Genomic DNA, 25202 nt, shown 5'->3' on the forward strand with positions numbered 1-25202 from the left:
CCATCATTTAGTTAATTTGATATTTTGCTCTTAGCTAAATTTGCTTAGCCAAATATGCACACAAATGAAATAACTGCCGTCTTTACAAGTCACCCAGAAACTCAGTGTTTTTGCATCACATACCATAATTGATGGGGAATTAAACTGGATTCTTGCTGGCATATCAGTCTGAAGCCCCAGGGAATGGTAAAAGTGCCCATGTTTGTGAGAATAAACCTTGTGGAACTGGTGTCATTCCAGTTAATAAAAATGGATTATCTTAACGGTTTGATTCAGGGGTCTTACTAGCATATTCTCAGCCCTAGGATTGCCTTTATTCTAGGTGGTATCTGTTTTTGACAGGACAGAGGTGGTGTAATGGATTTCCCCATCTTTTTCTAAGGCAAGATATTGTTTTAATATTCTCTATGGGTTTCCACAAAACACAGTTTTTAAGAATCCAATATAAAGGATTTTATTTAATACCTATTTTCAACATTCAAAACAGTCACTGACGATTGCCTTCAGAGTGGGAGTGTTCTTAACCCAATCAATCTCCATATTAGAAAAATACTTAGTATATAGTCCTTTTGCTCAATCTATTCTCTTCCACACCACACAACCCCACAACTGCCATAACCTCCCTCACCCTGGATTAAATCACTGTTATTCAGGCCTATAGTACTAATTTCTTACTTAGAATTTATCAACCACTTTTTTTTCCCTCAATTCCCAATGTCACTGAAAATTGTCTGAATAGGCAATAAATTTCCATGTATTGTATGAAAAGTAGCTCATGATTCACCTGGAAATGTAATGAAATTCCAAACTGGGATCCCTGTGTTGGTTATGTGTTTTTTGTTTTATTTTGTTTTTTTGTTTGTTCGTTCATTTTTAAGAGACAGGATCTTACTCTGTCACCCAGGCTAGAGTGCAGTGGCATGATCTTGGCTCACTGCAGCCTTGAACTCCTGGGTGTCTGGCCTCTGAGCCCAAGCTAAGCTATCATATCCCCTGTGACCTGCAGGTATACATCCAGATGGCCTGAAGCAAGTGAAGATCCACAAAAGAAGTGAAAATAGCCTTAACTGATGACATTCCACCATTGCTATTTATTTCTGCCCCACCCTAACTGATCAATGTACTCTGTAATCTCCCCCACCCTTAAGAAGGTTCTTTGTGGCTGGGCACGATGGCTCACGCCTGTAATTCCAGCACTTTGGGAGGCCGAGGCAGGCGGATCACGGATCACGAGGTCAGGAGATCAGGACCATCCTGACTAACACGGTGAAAGCCCATCTCTACTAAAAATATGAAAAATTAGCCAGGTGTGGTGGCGGGTGCCTGTAGTCCCAGCTACTCAGGAGGCTGAGGCAGGAGAATGGTGTGAACCTGGGAGGTGGAGCTTGCAGTGAGCCAAAATCGTGCCACTGCACTCCAGCCTGGGCAACAGAGCGAGACTCCATCTCACACACAAAAAAAGAAGGTTCTTTGTAATTCTTCCCACCCTTGAGAATGTACTTTGCGAGATCCACCCCCTGCCTGCAAAACATTGCTCCTAACTCCACCGCCTATCCCAAAACCTGTAAGAACTAATGATAATCCCACCACCCTTTGCTGACTCTCTTTTTGGACTCAGCCTGCCTGCACCCAGGTGAGATAAACAGCCTTGCTGCTCACACAAAGCCTGTTTGGTGGTCTCTTCACATGGACGTGTGAGACACTGGGTTTAAACTATTCTCCTGATTCAGTCTCCCAAGTAGCTAGGATTACAAACTCTCAGCACCTTACTCAGCCAATTTATTTTTATTTTTATTTTTTTTGTAGAAATAGGGGCTTGCTAGGTTGCCTAGGCTGGTCCTGAACTTTTGGCCTTAAGAGATCCTCCCACCTCAGTCTCACAAAGTGCTGGGATTACAGGTGTGAGCCACTGTGCTCAGCCTATTTTCAATTGTAATTAATCCCACCTGATAATTTTGCAAAGATTACTTCCTCCAAATGTTATATTGACTCACACTGAAACTCTTAACAGCAGTGTTGTGGGTCCCTTTTTATGGGAAGTCATCAGCATCTATGTGCAGTCTTTACTTTTTGCCAATCTGATGGGTGAAAATAATGGTATCTCATTAATTCATTTTTTACTTTCCTGACCACTAGTAAGATTAAATGGGTTTTTATATATGTGTTAGCCTTTGCATCTCCTCTTCTGTTAATTACCTATTCATATACTTTGCCCATTAAGCAATCGAGCTCTTCATCTTTTCTAAAAATCAATTTGTAAGGTTTATTTTATGGTAGGGATATTATCTGTATTTTGTCAGATATATTACTAGCATTTTATCCCAAAATATTTTCCAAAATGGCTTGCATTATGATGTCTTTCATCTTACAGAAAAAGTTATCCTGGCTGGGCAAGGTGGCTCACACCTGTAATCCCAGCACTTTGGGAGGCCAAAGCGTGTGGATCACCTGAGGTCAGGAGTTCAAGACCAGCCTGACCAACATAGTGAAACCCCTCTCTCTACTAAAAATACAAAAAATTAGTTGGGCGTGGTAGCGAGTGTCTCACGTGTCTGTGTGAAGAGATCACCAAACGGGCTTTGTGTGAGCAACATGGCTGTTTATTTCACCTGGGTGCAGGCGGGCTGAGTCCGAAAAAGGAGTCAGCAAAGGGTGGTGGGATTATCATTGGTTCTTATAGGTTTTGGGATAGGTGGTGGAGTTAAGAGCAATGTTTTGGGGGCAGGGGGTGGATCTCACAAAGTACATTCTCAAGGGTGGGGAGAATTACAAAGAAACTTCTTAAGGGTGGGGGAGATTATAAAGAACAGTGATCAGTTAGGGTGAGACAGAAACAAATCACAATGGTGGAATGTCATCAGTTAAGCTATTTTCACTTCTGTTGATCTTCAGTTGCTTCAGGCCATCTGGATGTATATGTGCAGGTCACTGGGGATATGATGGCTTAGCTTGGGCTCAGAGGCCTGACATTCCTGTCTTCTTATATTAATAAGAAAAATAAAACAAAATAGTGGTAAAGTGTTGAGGTGGTGAAAATTTTTGGGGGTGGTATGGAGAGATAATGGGCGATGTTTCTCTGGGCTGCTTCGAGTGGGATTGGGGTGGCGTGGGAACCTACAGTGGAAGCGAGTTAACTGAAGAAGGATTTTGGGGTAAGGGGTGACATTGTGGGGTTGTTAGGAGCATTTGTGGTATAGAATTATTGGTGATGGCCTGGATGCGGTTTTGTATGAATTGAGAAACTAAACAAAAGACACAAGGTCTGAATAAGAGAAGGAGAAAAACAAGTATTAAAGGACTAAGAATTGGGAGGACTCGGGACATCTAATTAGAGTGTCCAAGGGGGTCCAAGCGGGTTAGCATAATTACTTGCTTGGTTGGCAAGTTTTTGGGCTCTATCCTTGAGTTTTTTTATGTTGTCATATACCAGGCCAGATTGATTTATGTAAAACCAACACTCTTCATTTAAAAATACACGGAGTCCCCCCGCCCCGGCCTTTTTTTTTAAGCAGTGAGTAAGTAACGGCCTCGGTGATTTTGGAGGAATGAGAAATGCAAAGCCAGCAACTGTTTGTTAAAGAAGGATTAGAAATGGCTAGGAGAGAGTGAGATTGATAGTGTGGTGGAGATAGCTGGGGAGAGGTAAAGGATGGCATAAGAACGGGAATGAGAATAAGAGTAAGTATAACAGTAAAGGACTTCATCAGGGTGCAAGTACTGGAGGGTACCTTGCCACTGAAGATCTTCTATCCACATAAAGAGAGACTTAAGGGTGGCAGTTGAGGTAAAACCAGGTGCCACTAAATACCAAGAGCCTCAGAAACTGCTTGGGTGATTTGACTAATAAAGGCTGGTCTGTTATTAGACTGTATAGAGGTGGGAAGGCCAAACTGAGGAATTATGTCTGACAGAAGGGAAGAAATGACTGCAGTGGCCTTCTCAGACCCTGTGGCAAAGGCCTCTACCCATCCAGTGAAAGTGTCTACCCAGACCAAGAGTTATTTTAGTTTTCTGATTCAGGGCATGTGAGTAAAGTCAATTTGCCAGTCCTGGGCAGGGGCAAATCCCCAAGCTTGATGTGTAGGGAAGGGAGGGGGCCTGAACAATCCCTGAGGGGTAGTAGAATAGCAGATGGAACACTGAGAAGTGATCCTTAAGGATAGATTTCCAGGATGGAAAGGAAATGAGAGGTTCTAAGAGATAGGCTAGCGGCTTGTAACCTACATGGAAGAGGTTATGAAATGATGACAGAATAGAATGGACCTGTGAGGCTGGAAGGAGATATTTCCCTTGGTCTAAGAACCATTTGCCTTGTGTGGGAAGAGATTGATAGGTGGAAGTTTCAGCGGGGGAGTAGGTGGGAGTGACCGATAAGAAAGAGAAAAACTGGCCATGAGGGACAGAAGTTGGAATTCTAGCTGCTTCATTAGCTACCTTATCAGCATAAGCATTGCCCTGAGCAATGGGATCTGATGCCTTTTGGTGGCCCTTGCAGTATATGACTCCAGCTTCTTTTGGAAGTAAAGCAGCCTTGAGAAGAGCTTTTATTAAAGAGCATTAATCACGGAGGACCCTTGCGTAGTAAGGAAACCTCTTTCAGCCCATACAACAGCATGGTGGTGCAGGATATGGGGTCAGTATAAATATTGATGTGTAGTCCCTTTGCAAGAGTGAGGGCCCGAGTTAAGGCAATGAGTTCGGCTTGCTGAGAGGTAGTGGAGGCGGGCAGAGCAGTAGCCTCAATGATAGATGTGGAAGATACTATAGCATAGCCTGCCTTTGCTGGTTAGTGGTGATTAGGCCTGGTGGAACTGCCATCAATGTACCAAGTGTGATCAGGGTGAGGAACAGAAAAGAAGGAAATATGGGGAAATGGAGTGAATGCCAAGTGTATCAGAGAGATACAGTCATGGGGGTCAGGTGTGGTATCAGGAATAATGTGGGAGGCCAGATTGAAGTCTGGGCCAGGAACAATGGTAACTGCAGGAGACTCAGCAAAGAGTGAATACAGCTGAAGGAGCTAGGGAACAGAAAGTATATGCATCAGGTGTGAGGAAGAAAACAGATTTTGGAAGTTATGAGAGCTGTAGAGAGTGAGTTGAGCATAGTTTGTGATTTTGAGGGCCTCTAAAAGTATTAGGGCAGCGGCATCTGCTGCATGGAGACATGATGGCCAGCCTAAAACAGTAAGGTCAAGTTGTTTGGACAAAAAGGCTACGGGGCACGGTCCCGGTCCTTGTGTAAGAATTCCGACTGCACAGCCCTGCACTTCGGCTGTGTGTAATGAAAGGGTTGGGATGAGTCAGGGAGAGCTAGTGTGGGGGCAGTCTCTAAAGCTGTCTTCAAGGAATGGAAAGAGGTGTGGGGAAAGGATTTAGGATCTATGGGGTCAGCTAGGTTTCCTTTTGTGAGTTTATATAAAGGTTTTGTTAGGATGGCAAAACCAGGTATCCAAAGGCAAAAGTATCCAACCATGCCTAGGAAGGAAAGGAGTTGTTGTTTTGTAGAAGGTGTTGGGGTTTGAGAGATCAGTCGGACACGATCCGCAGGGAGAGCATGTGTGTTTTTATGAAGAATTATGCCAAGGTAGGTAACAGATGGAGAAGAAATTTGAGCTTTGGAGGGGGATACTGGATATCCTTTGGAGAATAAATGTTGAAGGAGCAGGAGGGTGTCTTGTTGAGAAGATTCAAAGGAGGGGCTACAAAGTAGAAGGTCATCAATATATTGAATAAGGTGAGAAGCAGGGGGGTGGAAAGAAAGTAAATCATGGGAAAGAGTTTGGAGGAAGTAATGAGGGCTGTCCCTGAAGCCCTGCAGCAGCACAGCTCAGGTAAGCTGCTGGGACTGATGGGTGTCAGGGTCAGTCCAGGTAAAAGCAAAGAGAGGCTGGGACGAGAGGTGTAGGGGAATAGTGAAAAAAGCATCTTTAAGATCAAGAATGGAATAATGAGTTGTGGAGGAAGGTATTGAGGACAAAAGAGTGTAAGGGTTGGGCACTACAGGGTGGACAGGCAAAACAATTTGGGTGATAAGGCACAGATCCTGAACTAACCTGTAAGACTTGTCTGGTTTTTGGACAGGTAAAATGGGGGAATTGTAAGGAGAGTTTACAGGTTTTAGAAGCCCATGCTGTAACAGGCGAGTGATAACAGGCTTTAATCCTTTTAAAGTATGCTGTGGGATGGGATATTGGTGTTGAGTGGGGTAAGGGTGATTAGGTTTTAATGAGATGGTAAGGGGTGCATGATTGGTTGCCAAGGAGGGAGTAGAGGTGTCCTATACTTGTGGATTAAGGTGGGGAGATACAAGGAGAGGATGTGAAGGAGGCTTTGAAATGCGGGAAAAGGTGGTAATGAGGTATGGCTGTAGCCCAGGAATAGTCAGAGAAGCAGATAATTTAGTTAAAATGTCTCAACCTAATAAGGGAGTTGGGCAGATGGGGATAACTAAAAAGGAGTATATAAAAGAATATTGTCCAAGTTGGCACCAGAGTTGGGGAGTTTTAAGAGGTTTAGAAGCCTGGCCATCAATACTCACAACAGTTATGGAGGCAAGGGAAACAGGTCCTTGAAAATAAAGTAATGTGGAGTGAGTAGCCTCCATATTGATTAAGAAGGGGACGGACTTACCCTCCACTGTAAGAGTTACCCGAAGCTCGGCATCCGTGATGGTCCAAGGGGCTTCCGAGGCAATCGGGCAGTGTCAATCTTCAGCCACTAAGCCGAGAAGATCTGGGAAGGAGTCGATCAGAGCCTTGGGCCAGTTGGACAGTCCAATTTCCAGTGGGGTCCCGCATAGATGGGACATGGCTTATGAGGAATCCCGGGCTGTGAGCATTCCTTGGCCCAGTGGCCAGATTTCTGGCACTTGAAGCAAGATCCTGGGGGAGGAAGTTCTGGAGGAACCCCTGGCAGCAGCGGTTCAGGTGTCTGGAGTTCTTGTGTACTGGAGATGTGGCTGGGGCTTGTCTCACAGTGGAGGCAAGGAATTGCAACTCAGAAATACATTGCTACTTTGCTGCCTCTACTCTGTTACTGTACACCTTGAAGGCAAGGTTAATTAAGTCCTGTTGTGCGATTTGAGGGCCAGAATCTAATTTTTGGAGCTTTTTCTAATGTTGGGAGCAGATTGGGTAATAAAATGCATATTGAGACTAAGACGGCCTTCTGACCTTTCAGGGTCTAGGGCTGTAAAGCGTCTCAGGGTTGCTGCCAAACGGGCCATGAACTGGGCTGGGTTTTTATATTTGATGAAAAAGAGCCTAAATGCTAACTGATTTGGGAGAGGTTAGATGAAGAAAAAGGAGGATTAACCTTGACTATGCCTTTAGCTCCAGCCACCCTTTTAAGAGGAAATTGCTGGGCAGGTGGGGGAGGGCTAGTTGCAGAATGAAACTGTAAGCCAGACCAGGTGTGAGGAGGGGAGGTGATAAAAGGATGATAGGGTCGGGGAGTACAGGCTGAGGAAGAATTGGGACCTGGCTCGGCCTGGTGAGGAGCAGCCTGGGGAGAAGGGGAGAGGTCAGATGAGTCTGTAGAAACAAGGATTCAAAGGACTCAGAGCTTGGAGTGGAGACTGAAGGAATAGACAGGAGAGAAAGAAGAAAGATTTGGGACGAGCCTCACTGGGAGCAGAGACTGGGAAGGGACCAATGTGTAAAATAATGCCTGGATGTCAGGCACTTCTGACCATTTGCCCATTTTTCAACAAAAATTATCTAGATCTTGCAGGATAGACAAATCCAAAGTGCCATTCTCTGGCCACTTGGAACTATTGTCGAGTTTGTATTGGGGTCAAGCAGTATTGCAGAAGAAAATAAGACACTTAGATTTTAGGTCAGGCGAGAGTTGAAGAGGGTTTAAGTTCTTGAAAACACAGACTAAGGGAGAAGAAGGAGGAATGGAGGGTGGAAGCTTGCCCATAGTGAAGGAGGCAAGTTTAAAGAGAAGGGTAGAGACATGGAGAAGGGGAGTGGGGAGCAGCCCTGGGCTGCAACGTGGGTGAGCAGCCAAAGCAGGCATCCCTGCGATTGACTTGCCACCAAGGGAACGTGGGTGAATGATCAAGGTAGGCATCCCCACGGAGATCAGACACCAATGGAACGTGAGTGAATAATCAGAGAGGCATCCCGCAACGATCAAACACCAACGGAAGGCTGCCTTCCCGAGTCCGTGACCAGCGCCAGAGTTTTGGGTCCACACATCAAATGTGTCTCCTTTGTCTCTACCAGAAAATGAAAGGAATTGAAATTAAGAGAAGGGAGAGATTGAAGGGTGGCACCAAGATTGAAAGGAGAAAGAGGTTGAGGGATAGTGAGAGAGGTTGGAGAAGAGAGTAAAAAGAGGCCGCTTACCCGATTTAAAGTCAGTGAGATGTTCCTTGGGCTGGTTGATCTGAGGACCTGAGGTCATAGGTGGATCTCTTCATGGAGTGAGGGTGAGGACAGGGCACTGGTCTCCAAAAGGAGTCCCACTGACCTGGGTCTTCGGCACCAAATGTTTCATGTGTCCGTGTGAAGAGATCGCCAAACAGGCTTTGTGTGAGCAGCATGGCTGTTTATTTCAACTGGGTGCTGGTGGGCTGAATCTGAAAAAGGAGTCAGCAAAGGGTGGTGGGATTATCATTGGTTCTTATAGGTTTTGGGATAGGTGGTGGAGTTAAGAGCAATATTTTGGGGGCAGGGGGTGGATCTCACAAAGTACATTCTCAAGGGTGGGGAGAATTACAAAGAAACTTCTTAAGCGGAGATTATAAAGAACATTGATCAGTTAGGGTGAGACAGAAACAAATCACAATGGTGGAATGTCATCAGTTAAGCTATTTTCACTTCTGTGGATCTTCAGTTGCTTCAGGCCATCTGGATGTATACGTGCAGATCACTGGAGATATGATGGCTTAGCTTGGGCTCAGAGGCCTAAGAGCAGGTGCCTGTAATCCCGGCTACTTGGGAGGCTGAGGCAGGAGAATCACTTGAACCTGGGAGGTGGAGGTTGCAGTGAGCCGAGATCGCGCCACTGCACTCCAGCCTGGGCGACAAGAGTGAAACTCCATCTCAAAGAAAAAAAAAAAGTTATCCTGTAGCAGGATGAGCTGCAGACAAAACTCTTCAGACACCGAGTTAAAGAAGGAGGGGGTTTATTCAGCCAGTAGCATTGGCAAGACTCCTGTCTCAAGAGCTGAGCTCCCTGAGTGAGCAATTCCTGTCCCTTATAAGGGCTCACAACTCTAAGGGGGTCCACGTGAGAGGGTCGTGATCGATTGAGCAAGCAGCAGGTATGTGACTGGGGGCTGCATGCACCAGTAATCAGATCGGAACAGAACAGGACAGGGATTTTTACAATGCTTTTCCATACACTGTCTGGAATCTATAGATAACATAACCAGTTAGGTCAGGGGTTGATCTTCAACTACCAGGCCCAGGGTGCGGTGCTGGGCTGTCTGCCTATGGATTTCATTTCTGCCTTTTAGTTTTTACTTCTTCTTTCTTTGGAGGCAAAAATTGGGTATAAGACAATATGAGGGGTGGTCTACTCCCTTAATTCTTCAGATAATCAAATTAGTCAATCTTTTATATATAGAGCATATACTATAAACACATAGATACATACAGTAAAATATATTTGTGTGTGTATATACATTTAGTGTGTATTTATGTGTGTTTATTTAGATCTGAGTTTCTAACCTATCTCATTTGCCTTCTCCCTGAATAGCTTAACATTCTTTGTAAGGCAAATCTACTGGAAACAAACACCCTCAATTTTTGTCTGTCTGAGAAAGTTTTCTTTTTCCTTCACTTTTGAAGTATAATTTTGCAGGGTACAGAGTTCTAGATTGGTGGAATATATATATATATATATATACACTAAATGTATATACATACACATATGTATCAATGTGTATATATAAGAATATATGTATATACGTGACCAATGTTTCAGTATTCCATGTTACTTAGAAGTTATTGATGCAACGTATATCAATTAGTCAATTAACTAACCTGATTTCATATTATTCCAGGTCTTAAAGTTAATTAAAGATTTTGGAAATTCTATTTAAGATGATACATTACAGATCATAATTAATGTTGATATAAAATGTTTCTCAGAATTTATATAGTTCTAAACTGTTGAGTTTATAATTTTATATTTTTCCTAATTTAAAACATTATATGGGAGTAAATGTATCTGATCAGTAACTCGGTGCAAAAATTCAGGAAGTTTATACTGACTAGTTTCTTTATGTGAAGATAAATCCAGGGAATGAACTTAGAAATTTTTTAAAAAACCCAAACTATCAAGCCAGTGTGATTTACCTAAGGATTTTGGATTGTTAAATAAAAATGCTTGTGACCTAGTAGTTTTTGTCAAAAAGGGATTTCACCCCTTAAAAAACTAGTACATATTAATAGTTTCTTATTATCTGGGAGTTCTAGGAATATTAGATGTATATAATACTTTTTAGCCTCTAAAGCTAATAAGAGTAAAGTTCCTTTTACTGAAGAGACTTTATAAACTAAATCAGGTGTTGGCAAACTTTTTATGGGTACAACCCAATATATATATATTTTAGGCTTCGTAGGTCTTGAGTTCTCTGTTGTTACTACTCAACTCTGCCATAAACTGCTGTATTCATAAATGAATGGATGTGGCTGTGTTCCATAAAACTTTACAAAAACAGGTACCTTACAACCACATTACCAGTAGTATATATACAGCAGTTCCTTTTACCCAGCACATCATGTCTGGCTATCAACAAAAAATTGCAAGGTATGCTAACATGCAAAAAATACAGTTTGAAAAAGAGCATGAATCAGAATCAGACCCAGATATGGCACAGATGTTGAAATTATCAGACCAGGAATTTAAAACAACTGTGATTAATATCCTAAGGACTCTAATGGATAAAGTAGACAGCATGCAAAAATAGATAGGCAATGTAAGCAGAGATGGAAATTCTAAGAAAGAATCAAAAAGAAATGTTAGAGATCAAAATTACTGTAACAGAAATGAAGAATACCTTTGATGGGCTCATTAGTAGACTGCACACAGTTGAGGAAAAATATCTCTGAGCTTGAGGGTATACCACTAGAAATTCCAAAACAGAAAAGCAAAGACAGAAAAGATTGAGGAGAAAAATAAACAGGATATCTAAGAACTGTTGGGACAATTAAAAAATGTGTAACTATGTTAAATGGAGATTCCAGAAAGAGAAAAAGAAGAAAAAAAAAAAACATTTGAAGCAATAACAACTGAGAATTTCCCCCAGAGTAATATCAGATACCAAACTACAGGGTCAGGAAGCTCATAGAATATCAAGCAGGATAAATGCCCCCAAAACTACACCTAGGCATATCATATTCACACTTCAAAAAGTTAAAGATAAGGAAAAAGTCTTGAAAGAAGTCAGAGAGAAAAAACACCTACGAAGGAGCAAATATAAGAATTACATCCAGCTTCTCAGAAACTATGCAAACAAGAAAAGAGTAAAGTGAAATATGTTAGTGTTGAAAGAAAAAACCCCACCAATCTAGAACTCTGTAGCTCGCAAAATTATACTTCAAAAGTGAAGGAAAAAGAAAACTTTCTCAGACAGACAAAAATTGAGGGTGTTTGTTGCCAGCAGATTTGCTTTATAAGAAATGTTAAAAAGAAGTTCTTCAGAGAGAAGGCAAATGAGATAGTTTAGAAGGTCAGATCTAAATAAAGAAACAGAGCAATAAAGAATAAATAAGTGAAGGTAAAATAAATGAATTTATTTTTCTAATTCTTAATTGATCTAACAGATAACAGTGTGTTTAAAATGGTAATTTCAATAATGTATTCAATTATGTGAGCATATATATTTGATTATGTATGCATAGATATTATATATGTACATATGCATATGTATAAGTGAAATGAATGATAGGAATTATAAAAGGAAATATGAAGAAGGAATTAGGATTATTTTGTTATTATAAGGTACTTGTACTACCCATGAAGAAGTATAGTGTTATTTGAAAGTGGACTTGGATTATTTGTAAATATATGTTGCAAACTCTAGGGCAACCACTAAAAACAGAAAAAAAAAAAGAGGTATGACTGGTATGCTAAGAGAGTATATGGAATCATATAAAAGGCTCAATTTAAACCATAAGAGACAGAAAAAAAGTGGAAGACACAAATAGAAACAAAAAACAAGTACAGCAAATGGAAAAAAGTAACAAATACTGTAAATATTAATTCAGCTATATCAGTAATCACTTTAAATATTAATGGTCTAAATACACTAATTAAAAATCAGATAATTTGTTCCTCAGTTGAGTCAGTTAAAAAAAAAACAGAGATTGTCAAAGTGAATCTAGAAACAAGATCCAATGATATGCTTTCCATAAGACCCCCACTTTAAATGTAAATATACATAAATTAAAAGTAAAAAGATGGATAAAGATATACCAGGCTAACACTAACCAAAAGAAAACAAGAGTAGCTATACTAATTTCAGACAGAGGAGACTTCTGAGCAAGGAAACTTGTCAGTAATAAAGAGAAGCACTGTATAATGATAAAGTCAATTCTTCAAGAAGATAGAAAAATCCTTATTATGTAGGTACCTAACAAAAGAATTGTTTTGTTGTTTCAGGAGAGGAGAGGGAAGAACAAAGAGGACTTTGTCTTGCAAATTGGACACCAGCTTAGCCACAGTAGAATAGAGCACTAGGCAGAGTCGTGAGGCCCCATTCCAGGCCCTAGCTCCCAGATGACATTTCTAGATATACCCTGGGCCAGAGGGAACCTGCTTCCTAGAAGGAAAGGATACAGTGCTGGCAGAATTTATTACCTGTTGACAAAAGAGCCCTTGGGGCCTGAGTCAATTAAATTTCTTTCCTTTATAAATTACCCAGTCTCAGGCATGTCTTTATTAGCAGTGTGAGAACAGACAGAGTAAATTGGCACTGAGAGTGGGGTGCTGCTGTAAAGATATCTGAAAATGTGAAACTGACTTTGGAACTAGGTAACAGACAGAGGATGGAACAGTTTGGAGGGCTCAGAAGAGGACAGGAAGATATGGGAAAATTTGGAATTTCCTAGAGGCTTGTGGAATGACTTTGACCCAAATGCTGAGAGTGATATGGATAATAAAGTCCAGGCTGAGGTGGTCTCAGATGGAGATGAGGAGTTTGTTGGGAGCTGGACATGTGGCATTTTGCCCCTGCCCTGGAGATCAGTGGAACTATGAACTTAAGAAACATGATTTAGGGTATCTGGTAGAAGAAATTTCTAAGTGGCAAAGTGTTCAAGAGGAAGCTGAGCCTAAAAGTTCAAAACGTTTGCAGCCCGACAATGCAGTAGAAAAGAAAAACCCATTTTCTGGGGAGAAATTCAAGCTGGCTACAGAAATTTGCATAAGTAACGAGGAGCCAAATGCTAATGACCAAGACAAGGTGTGGGGGTGGAAGTGTCTCCAGGGCATGTCAGAGAACTTCACAGCAGCCCCTCCCATCACAGTCCAGGAGGCATAGGAGGGAAAAATAGTTTTCTAGTCCTGGTCCAGGTCCAGGGCCCCTCTGCTGTGTGCAACCTCTGGACTTGGTGCTCCATGTCCCAGCCATTCCAGCCCATGGCTAAAAGGGGCCAAGGTAAGAGGCTGTTACTTCAGAGGGCACAAGCCCCAAGCCTTGGCAGCTTCCACGTGGTGTTGGTACTGCAGTGTGCAGAAAACAAGAATTGAGGTTTGGGGACCTCAGCCTAGATTTTAGAGGATGTATGGAAATGCCTGAATGTCCAGGCAGAGGTGTGCTGCAGGGGCAGGGCCCTTATGCAGAAACTTGGCTAGGGCAGTGTGAAAGGAAAATGTGGGGTTGGAGCCCCCATACAGAGTTCCCACTGGGCACTGCCTGGTAGACATGTGAGAAGAGGGCCATCGTCCTCCAGACCACAGAATGGTAGAGCCACTGACAGCTTGTACCATGCACCTGGAAAAGCTGCAGACACAACACCAGTCCGTGAAAGCAGCCAGGAGCGGGGCTATACCCTGCAAAGCCACAGAGGCGGAGCTGCCCAAGGCCATGGGAGCCAACCTCTTGCATCAGTGTGGCCTGGATATGAAACATGGAGTCAAAGGTGATCATTTTGGAACTTTAAGGTTTAACCACTGTTCTATTGGATTTTGGTCTTGCATAGGGCCTGTAGCCCCTTTGTTTTGGCCAATTTCTCCCATTTGGAATGGGTGTAGGTACCCACTGCCTGTACCCCTATTGTATCTAGAAGTATTAACTTGCTTTTGATCTTACAGGCTCATAGGTGGAAGTCTCAGATGAGACTTGGGGCTGTGGACTTTTGAGTTAATGCTGAAATGAGTTAAGACTTTGGGAGACTGTTGGGAAGGCATGATTGGTTTTGAAATGTGAGGACATGAGACTTGAGAGGGGCTGGGGTGGAATGATATGGTTTGGTTGTGTACTCACCCAAATCTCACCTTATACTGTAATAATCCTCCTGTGTCAAGAGCAGGGCTAGGTAAAAATAATTGAATTATGGGAATGATTTCCCCCATAATGTTCTTTTGGTAGTGATTAAGTCTTACAAGATCTATGTTTATAAATGGGAGTTCCCCGGTGCAAGCTCTCTTGCCTGCCACCATTTAAGACGTGACTTTGCTCCTCATTCACCTTGTGTCATGATTATGAGGCCTCCCCAGCCATGTGGAACTGTGAGTCAACTAAAACTCTTTCCTTTATAAATTACCCAGTCTCAGGTATGTCTTTATTAGCAGCGTGAGAACAGACTAATACAACTACCAAAGGCACAATCTGTGAAAAAAAATTGATGTTTGATTCTATTAAAATTTAAACTTCTGTTCTGCAAAAGATACTGTCAAGAGAATGAGAAGACCAGCCACAGACTGGGAGAAAATACTTGCAAAAGACATATCTGATAAAGGACTATTATCCAAAATGTACAAAGAACTCTTACAACTCAACAATGAGAAAACAAACCACCTCATTTTAAAATGGGGTTTTAACAGAACTGAACAGACACCTCAACAAAGAAGATGGACAGATGGCAAATAAGCATACAGAAAGATGCCAACATCATAAATCATTAGGGAATTGCAAATTCAAACAATGAAATACTGCTATACACCTATTAGAACAGCCAAAATTCACAACACTAACAACCGAAATCCAAAACACTAACAACACAAAATGCTGGCAAGGATGTGGAACAATATGAACTCATTCGTTGCTGGTGGAAACGCAAAATAATATAGACACTTTGGAAGACATTTTGGCAGTTTCTTGCAAAACTGAACACACTCTTGCTGTATGATTCAGCAATTGTGGTCCTTTGGTATTTTTTTTCTTTTTTTTTCAGAGATGGGGTCTCACTCTGTCACCGAGGCAGGAGTCCAATGGTGCGATCTCAGCTTACTGCAACCTCAACTTCCTGGGCTCAAGCAATCCTCCCACCTCAGCCTCCCAAGTAGCTGGGACCACAAGCACATGCCACCATGCCCAGCTAATTTTTTGTATTTTTGGTAGAGTCAGGTTTTCACCATGTTGCCCAGGCTGGTCTCAAATTCCTGAGCTCAAGCGCTCAGTCTGCTTTGGCCTCCCAAAGTGCTGGGATTATAGGATTCAGCCATGCCTGGCCTTCTCCTTGGTACTTATCCAAATAAGTTGAAAACCTATATCTACACAAAACCTGCACACTGATATTTATAGCAGTTTTATTTATAATTGCTAAAACTTGGAAGCCACCAAGTTGTCCTTCAGTAGGTGAACAGATAAGTTCTGTGGTACATCAGCAATGGAATGTGGTACATCCAGCAATGGGATATTATTCAGCACTAAAAAGAAATGAGGTATGAAATCATGAAAAGACATGGACAAGCTTAAATGCATATTAGTAAGTGAAATAACGCAATAAGAAAAGGCTATATACCGGGTGATTCCAACTGTGTAACATTCTGGAAAAGGTAAAACTATGGAGACAGTAAAAGTAGCAGTGGTTGTGAGGACTAAGTTAAGATAATGTAAAGCATTTTGTAAACTGAAAAGTAAATGAAATACCGTCCCCATAATGTTTTGGGGCTGAAGGGTCTGAGGCTGGATAACTCTTTCTGTATTTTTCTGTGCTTCGTAAAATTTTGGGGTGGAAGGTTAAATGGTATTTAAGAAATCCAAACATTATATTCAGAACCCCTAAGTTCCTAAATGTGCCACATTTACTGCTTTTTTGAAATGACAAAAGAAGAAAAGCTTTAGAAGAGAGAGGACTCCATAAACTTAAGATTCCAAGTATGTCCAGAGCAAGACATCCAGTGTGGCTTTCCTGTTATTCCAGAATTGTGGCTGAGAACAAAAGGCACTGAGTCCACCTCCTTCTAAGTACAGTGAAGCAGCCTGAAGTTGACAGCAACCACAGATGCAAAGCAGGTTCACTGTGCACTGGTTACCGGTTCAGCCCACTGCATTTTGGACTGCACTTTTCCTATATCCAGTGTCCAGTGATGCAGAACACTCACACACAAATTACATGAAGTGGGTTTATTACTTACAGACAAGCAGCAAGGGACAACAGAAGCATGTCATAATGACCATATCTCCCAAGGCCAAGGGAAACTTCTTAGGGAGGATGGCGTCTCATCTGCTCGTGCACCACTTGCACTACAACTAAGGGACCCCAGAAAGCAGTTTGCTCTCAGTTTTTACTACAGGGCAATGGGATGTGCTGGGCTAGTACTAGTTGAAGGACATCCTATTTCTAGAAGAGACTGGAACAGAGCCTGGGCTGTTCTGGTCAGTTCCTCCTTGTCTATAGTATATTGCATTCCAACACATTCTACAGTTATTCGCGAGAACTACAAGTGAGAAAAGGGGAAGAACTGTGTTGGTTCAAGGCCACCCAGAGAACTGTTCTGTATGAGACCCTCCATCCCTAGCCTACTGACAGCTGACAGAGAAGAAAAGTGGGTACCGCCGCCCCACCACTCTTTAGGAGGCTGAACATCCTGGGAGCTAGGGGACCTGCTACTAGGAGGAAACTCTAGGAGCAAAACAAGCAAACAAATGGCTGGGGAGAGACGCCAGGATCTGCATGTGGGTGTGTCAGATGGACATGTGGCTAGAATCCTTTTGCTTAAGTTTGCAATTCAAAGAAATACAGGGGCCGGACGCGGTGGCTCACATCTGTAATCCCAGCACTTTGGGAGGCCAAGGCGGGCGGATCACCTGAGGTCAGGAGTTCAAGACCAACATGGTAAAACCCCGTCTCTACTAAAAATACCGGGCGTAGTGGCAGGCACCTGTAGTCCCAGCTACTCGGGAGGCTGAGGCAGGAGAATGGCGTGAACCCGGGAGGCGAAGCCTGCAGTGAACCCGGGAGGCGGAGCCTGCAGTGAGCTGAGATTGCGCCACTGCCCTCCAGCCTGGGCGACTGAGCGAGACTCCGTTTCAAAAAAAAAAAGAAAAAAAGAAATACAGATGATAGAACCTGTCTGTGCCTGCACACCTGAGAGCAGGCCATGGGAACATGAGATTGATGTATTTAATCTTTTCAGAACCGATAGACATTGGGGCAAAGAAGTGAGTACCTTAGAGAAATGTGGCAAGGTAGTCAGCATGGGGGGTGGGGTGGGGTCTGCAGACTACATGGCCAAATCTCAATGGGACACTGGTGTCTAGGGAGCTTCCTTAACAAGCATCATGTAGCTGCATAAACTGCAGCAATGGGCAGTGAGGAAGAAGACTGTAGGCTTCCCTGATCATGGCCTTTCGCCTCTCCTTCTTTGTCCATTATCAGAGGAGCTACTGCAGAGGAGACCAGGAGAGAAACAAGTGTGTGAAGGGTGTGCCTGGTGCCCAGCCCTCAGTTCTTCAGGCTGCACTGCCAAAGGGAGGAAAATTGCACTGCTAAAGGGAGATGGACATGAGATTCAACTTTTAAAGTAAAGTTAAATGAGTCTTAGAAACCAAAGTGAGACTAGTTGAAAAAGTGACAATGTCGGAAAAATTAAGTCACATAGCCAAGACGTGAACAGATGTTTCCCAGGGGGAAAAAGAGGCTTTAGCGAACAAAGAATAGGTAGGTATTACAAAAATGCAACTGTTTACACACACACATGTGTGTAAATATGTGTGTATACGTATGTGTATGTGTACAGTTGCATTTTTGTCATACCTCCCTAATATTTATATATATACTTATATAAATACAAATAATATAAATATTATTGCACACACACATATATATGATGATAGAGGATGTGGCATGTAGGATGAACCTTGAGAAATGGGTTGGAATGTCGGCAATACCAAGTTGGGAATCAGGAATTCAGGAGAAGAGCTTGAACAAAAAGGGCAAAGACAGTACAGACTTACTGCGGGGAAGTACAAAACCATTCTAGAGGACCACTTCGAAGTCCAGATGGACGGAAACATTAGGGTGTTAAAGGGGATGATAAGGCTTGGATGGGCAGTTTACTTCAAATAGTGGCGGTCATTGAAGTCAGGCACAATGTCTATTTTTCTCCCCACTGTAAACCTAACCCACAGCGGTTGGTCAAAGTCTTGCCGAATAAATGAAAAAACAAACAAAAAAAAAAAACAAAGAATGAAGTGACTGGACTGCCAAGCTGTAGAGCCTCTACTAAGCAATGTACAGCCAGGAAAGGATACCTTAGATGAGAATGACATAGGTAGAGGGGTGTTTCAGGAACATGGCTAAAGAGCCTCGCTCCCAGCCTCAGCTGGGAGGCTGAATAAAGGACAGTAGCAGGACCACTCCAGCCTTTGAGGTCACTTTTGGAAACCCTGGTGGATTCCCAGCATCAACACTTACTGAGGGCTGCTTTCCCTCCCTAGGTTCTTTCCGGCGTTTGTAATTTCCGATCCACTTAGGACACTTCTACTCCTCAGAAACCGTTTCTGTAGGGGCCGTGAAAGGAGACACTATAAGACGTCCTGGACCCAAGGGACGCCGGGTCCCCTGGAAGCGCCCATCGCATTGAAGACCACGTGTGACTTGGTGGGGTCCCATTCAGAAAAGTCCCGGGTCACTCGCTCATCGCCCTCCACGCGACCAGGGGGCGCCCGCGGTATCGGCCCGGCTAGTTCGCAGGCGTGCACCTTCCCTCGCTGCGCCAGGCTGGGCCATATTCTCGGAGCCAGAAGCCGCGTCAGAATTCCACGCTGGCCAATCAGAACTGTCCATGTACTACTGGGGGCGGGGCTGCCAAGGGAGGAGGAAGATGGCGGCGGGGGCGAGGTGAGGTGTTGGCAGTGGAAAGGGGTTCGGGCTCGGGGGGCGGGGGGACGCGGAGCGATGGCCCGCGCCGGCCGCAGGGGCGGATAAAAAGCCGTCGCGCCGCGGGAGTGGGCGGGAGGGAGAGGGGGTGTCCGAGGGCCACAGGAGTATGACGGGGCTGTACGAGCTGGTGTGGCGGGTGCTGCACGCGCTGCTCTGTCTGCACCGCACGCTCACCTCCTGGCTCCGCGTTCGGTTCGGCACCTGGAACTGGATCTGGCGGCGCTGCTGCCGCGCCGCCTCTGCCGCGGTCCTAGCGCCGCTCGGCTTCACGCTCCGCAAGCCCCCGGCAGTCGGCAGGAACCGCCGTCACCACCGGCACCCGCGCGGGGGGTCGTGCCTGGCAGCCGCACACCACCGGATGCGCTGGCGCGCGGACGGCCGTTCCTTGGAGAAGCTGCCTGTGCATATGGGCCTGGTGATCACCGAGGTGGAGCAGGAACCCAGCTTCTCGGACATCGCGAGCCTCGTGGTGTGGTGTATGGCCGTGGGCATCTCCTACATTAGCGTCTACGACCACCAAGGTGAGGCTCGCTGCGGTGGTGGGGGGTGGCCGAGGCGTCTTGGACCGCTAGACCGCTGGTCTGGCGGGTGGTGCCCATGGCGCGAGTTGCCGCGGCCTCTCTGCAAATCACAGCGCTAGCGCTTTCGAGGAAGGGAGATCAGCTTTATTGAACACCTACTAATTCTCTGGATTTGACTTAGTCGCTTTTTAACATTTAAAAAATATCCGTTGGCCGGGCTCGGTGGCTCATGCCTGTAATCCCAGCACTTTGGGAGGCCAAGGCGGGCGGATCACCTGAGGTCGGGAGTTCGAGACCAGCCTGATCAACATGGAGAAACCCCGTCTCTACTAAAAACACAAAATTAGTTGGGCGTGGTGGCACATGCTTGTAATCCCAGCTACTAGGGAGGCTGAGGCAGGAGAATCGCTGGAACCCGGGAGGCGGAGTTTGCGGTGAGCCGAGATCGCGCCATTGCACTCCAGCCTGGGCAACAAGAGCGAAACTCCTTCTCAAATAAATAAATAAAAATAAATAAATAAATAAATAAATCTCTTATTCGTTATAGTACCGCAGTAATGTAGATGGTATTTGTATACCCTTGCCAAGGTTTAAAAACATTAACTGATTTGCCCCAGGCCACAAGATCGTAATGGGGCCACAAAGATCGGAATGAGGATATTGGAATTTTAGCCATTCTTTGCTTTTTCACAATCTTTGCCTTTGATTACACCACAGTGTTTCTGTAAGAGAGCTTCCAGGCGCTGTTCTTAAGTCGCAGTGAGGCTATAGAGGACTTAGGCATGGGCTGTGTGATAGGTACTGCAAATGGGAGTGGTGGGGGTCAGGTGGTATTTCAACTGAGTTTATGAAAAATATGTGAGAGATTGGATAGGCAGAAAAGAAAATGCTCCCTTTCTGTCTTGGAAGCCTGGGATGGTTTGTGATCCTTCATCATCAGTGCCCAACACAGTACTTGATTGAATTGTCCTCTCATACGTTTTGATTGAGGGAACGAATTTCACCATAGGGAGTTTTTGTAAGTACAAAAATTCATTACTTATTGGGTAGCTACAAACCTAAAGCACTGTGCTAGGCATATTCCTTGGAATCTTGCATTTAATTCCATGGACTCTCAGGCTTGTTAGGAGGTAGGCACACACTCACGTATTTGACATGGTTAAAAACAAGAAGTGTTGAGAGTAAAATTACTATTGTGAGGAGAGAGGAGAGAAATTGTGAATGAAGGAACTTGAGAAGTTCATGCAGTAGAGGTGGGATTTAAGCAGGACCTTGAAGAATAGGTAGAAGATAAGTTGAGGAAGACTCAGGTTTGGGATGTCAGGTTTGATTTTCAATCAGATCTTGAGAGCATTGGAATTTCTTTAAAGATAAAGACGTGAGAAGAATGATTTAGGAGTATTGGTATGAAGGGAAGAAAACGAAAGTTTTATTCTCTGTTCAATAAATTACCTGTGTGCTCTAGAGAAGCATAAATCTTTGTCAGATAGGTAAATTTAAGTGCAGGGTTTTGTCAGAAAGGGTAGGCGTAGGCCAGACAGTAACGCTTACAGGGTGATCTCTGATTGCCCTATCATCTTTCCTGCAGCCCGCAAGGAACATGATGACGCAGTAGCCTGTCATCACCAAATGATGATTTGCCCTATAGGGTAAAGTTTGATATATTCAGGGACTGACATTTATGGAACTTGCTAAAGAACTCAGCAGACCAATAGAAATCATGAGACTGTTAGGAGATGACACAATCCATGCCTAAACCAATGCTTGGAGAAAAAAATAAGTGAAGCAAAAGTGCACATCGAAGACATTAAGCAATGTGGTGGATTGATGTACAACCAGGTGATTCTTTTAAAGCAAGTATCTTTATCTTCCAGTAGGGAAGGAAAATGTATAGCTAAATTGTTTGACTTGATGACCGTGCCTCCTAGCACAGACTATAATGTTGCCACATTTCCTTGTTCCGGCAAGTCCTGTGTTTAAATTGCGGATGTGATTCAGAAGTATCCTGTATCATACTTGCTAAAAGAAAAATGATTAGTACTTAAAAGGAAGAAGTAAGCTAAGCCAAGTTTTGGCTGAGAACTGAAAGGCACCTTAAGGAGCATTTTCAGTGAAAGGGCTTACAGGATTTTGTGTCTTAACTGTAAAAGCAGTTTTTTTGTTTGCTTTTTTAAAGGAATAAGAAATATTCCTGAAATAAGAGACCTTCAGTTAGTCCATTCTTGGTTTTGATTTGTTCATGCATTCATTTACAGGTGACAGTTGGGGTCTGTTAAGTACCAGATACTCTTCCAGACATGGGAATGCAGCAGTGTACTCATGGAACTTAGATTTCAGTGGGAGTCTGACAAATAATATACGTGGGTAAATATGTGATAATGTAAGTGCAATGAGGAAAAATAAAGCAGAGAAGGGAAGACAGGAATGTTGAAAGTCAGTGGTGTAGGAAGGGGTACAGTTTTAAATAGGGAGGCCAAGGAAAGGCTCTTTGAATATAGACTTGAAAATATAGGCCATGTGGATATGTAAGAATCACTCAGAGGGAGTATAGACATGTAAACTTTATTTAGTGTTTCTTTTTCAGTGTTTTTTTTTTTTTTTTGAGACGGAGTCTCACTCTGTCACCCAGGCTGGAGTGCAGTGGTGTAATCTAGGCTCACTGCAACCTCTGTCTCCCAGATTCAAGTTCTCCTGTCTCAGCCTCCCCAAGTAGCTGGGACTACAGGTACTGTGCGCCACCACGCCCTGCTAATTTTTGTATTTTTAGTAGAGACAGGGTTTTGCCATATTGGCCAGGCTGGTCTCGAACTCCTGACCTCAGGTGATCCGCCGGCCTCAGCCTCCCAAAGTGCTGGGATTACAGGTGTGAGCCACCGCGCCCGGCCATATTCAGTGTTTCTGAATAAATGTCTATTTAAGCTTATATCTAGATAGATATTTAACATATGAAAAATCCTATTGACATACTCATAAATGCCACTGGGATACAAGAAGTACAAGAAATGGTGTCTCTTAAGGAGTTTCCACTCAAGTAAGGATGTCCATTAAAAATCAACACAAGCTAATATAGAAATGCTAAGTGAATGGCAGATACTTTATTGAAGGAGCAAAAAATGGAAAATTTCCTGGGTTACCTCCATATTTGTCTGTTAAGGAAGGGAGCAACACCTGAGCTGGACCTAGTCAAAAAGATAGAATTGGGATTGGCGTGAACAGTGTTTTCTATGTGTGTGAATGGGGATTTCCCTAATGGCAGCATTCCCATTAGATTAGCTTCAGTAATAGCATTGAGTAGAGTGTTGGGAGCAGTGAATATAGTAGGTTAATTTATGTAATGAACAGTTGGGAAGTGAGGTAGGATGAAGGCTTGGACAGCTATTCTGGTTATCTACTGCTTTGTAGAAATCTACCCAAAGCATAGTGTTTTAAAACAACAATTTAATGTATTGACTTAGTTCAGTTGGGCAGTTTTTCCTTTGGGTCACTCATAAGCTTTCATTCAGATAGAGTCTGGGACCTAAAGGTTTCTCCTTATGTCTGGTGCCTGGTTTTTGATGGCTGAAATAGATGGGGCAGGTTGGTCATCTGGCTTCACATGGTCTGGAGGTTTGGCTTCAGGGTAACGAGTTAACTAACTTCCCCCAGAACGAATGTTTCCAGAGACTTGGCCAAAGGTTGAAGCTGAAAGATGTCTTAGGACCTAACCTAGGAAATCATGCAGTGTTATTTTTGCTATGTTCTCTTGGTCAGAGAAGTCTCACGTCTGTTCTGCTTCAAGAAAGTGGAGAAATGGACTTCACCTCTCAATGAGAAAATGGCTTGTGTAGAAAGGTTGGGTGAGGATTTGAAGGGAGATGGATGGGCAGCCACTTTGAAGACAAGCTTACCACCTTACATTTTGTTCTGTCCTACACCCCTTTGCCCTCAAATTTGTACTTAAATTCGTTCTAATTATTGTTGGATCTAGATAATAATATTTAATCCTTAGACTAAAAGATCTATTATATTGACCTTGATTTGACTGACAGCAAACTGGTCTTTTTGTTTTTCACTACCTGCAATATTTCTTGATTATAATAGAGTCTGCAAGTAATTCTTTCATCTTTCAAAAATTCGAGTTGTTCTCTCAGGACAGTGATCAGGAATTTTTTGAGTTCAGAATTCTAGTGAGATTTGGCCGTTCTGTCTATATGATTATAATTTAAGAAATGACCATAACTGGGATGGTACAAGAACCAGGGGTTGGGGTAAATGGATTTTATTGTTCTAGCCTTAGCAGTGTTGTTTGCCTGTGTCTCACATGCAAGTACACTTGGCTCCAAGTTATCTGGATATGTATTGTTATCTTAAGTGATGGAACTTCTTCTTATTTCCTGGCTTTATTGTGCCTTGCTGGGAACCTTGTTCTTGGTCAGTATTTTTCAAAACCTGTCTGTGGACCATCTGTGAATTAGTCATTGGGGATGCTTATAAAAAATACAGATTCAACACACTAAGTAATCAAACTTAATGAGGGAACTGGGACCTGGGCGTCTCTGTTTTTATCAAGCTACCTATATGATACTTCTGCACACTGAAGTTTAACCCTAACGCAGATCAAAGGATACTCTGCTACTTGCCTTACATTAGATTATTTATATTTCATGTTCCTTTTCATGATTGAGGATAATTTGGGGTAAGCCTTAGGATTATTTGCTGTAAATTGGAATGATCCAGAATAAGGCATTGCCTTCTGTGTGAGAATTCAACAGTAAGATAACAAATTTTTTTTTGTGCTGCTCTTTCTAGTGTTATTTCCTTAGTTTATTTAAATCAAAGCTAGGTTGCTTTTGAAATGGTTTTTGGGTACAGGTTTCTCACAGTAACATTTTAAAAGTCTGCCAAGTGTATCCCACCTTTTCAACCTATTTCTCAATGCTTTGCATACCTTTTGCTACGTCTGTATTTAGATTATTTAATGTTCCGTCTTCCTGAAACTCCCTCTTCTCCTTTTTCTGGCAAATGGCTGTATGCCTACCAAGGGGCTATTGTTCATCTTTTCTAAGTCGATCCTAAATATCACCTTGTGTATTTTTGCCTTTCTTGAGTATTCACTCCGTTCCCTATCTTACTGTATCTCTGAATCTCCTCAGAACTTCAGACATCTCTAAAGGTACTTCTGTTCTCCGCTTTGTGTGGTTAAATTTATATGTATATGTGCATAAACTTTCTTACTAGATTATAAGCTCCACAGATGCTACCCATCCTTCTCATTTTTGCTTTTCTTACAGAGTGTATCTTGGTGTTATGCATGTAATGAATAGTTAATATGTGTTCCTTGAATTCAAAGAAGGGCTGCATTTCATGTAGATAAGAATAATGAACTGAATTGCACTTTCTGCTTCCCA

The 25202-nt window shown here is 43.1% G+C and overlaps 1 protein-coding gene and 1 long non-coding RNA gene across 2 annotated transcripts in view; one reads left to right on the plus strand and one right to left on the minus strand.

The window, feature by feature from the left end:
- Positions 1-6632: 6632 nt before the first annotated feature.
- Positions 6633-19281, minus strand: LOC134761548 (uncharacterized). Its single transcript, XR_010140330.1, has 3 exons — positions 18827-19281; positions 8357-8589; positions 6633-8226 (listed from the first exon to the last, which is right to left on the minus strand). It is a non-coding gene; the product is annotated as an uncharacterized LOC134761548 (long non-coding RNA).
- NUS1 (NUS1 dehydrodolichyl diphosphate synthase subunit) overlaps positions 19183-25202 on the plus strand; it is a 33578-nt gene continuing 27558 nt past the window's right edge. Inside the window, exon 1 of the mRNA XM_009242189.4 lies at positions 19183-19815. Coding sequence (XP_009240464.2) covers positions 19401-19815 — 415 coding nt within the window. The 5' untranslated portion in view covers positions 19183-19400. The remainder of the gene's footprint in view (positions 19816-25202) is intronic.

This window comes from Pongo abelii, chromosome 5, assembly GCF_028885655.2.
Source record: "Pongo abelii isolate AG06213 chromosome 5, NHGRI_mPonAbe1-v2.0_pri, whole genome shotgun sequence".
NCBI lineage: Eukaryota > Metazoa > Chordata > Mammalia > Primates > Hominidae > Pongo > Pongo abelii.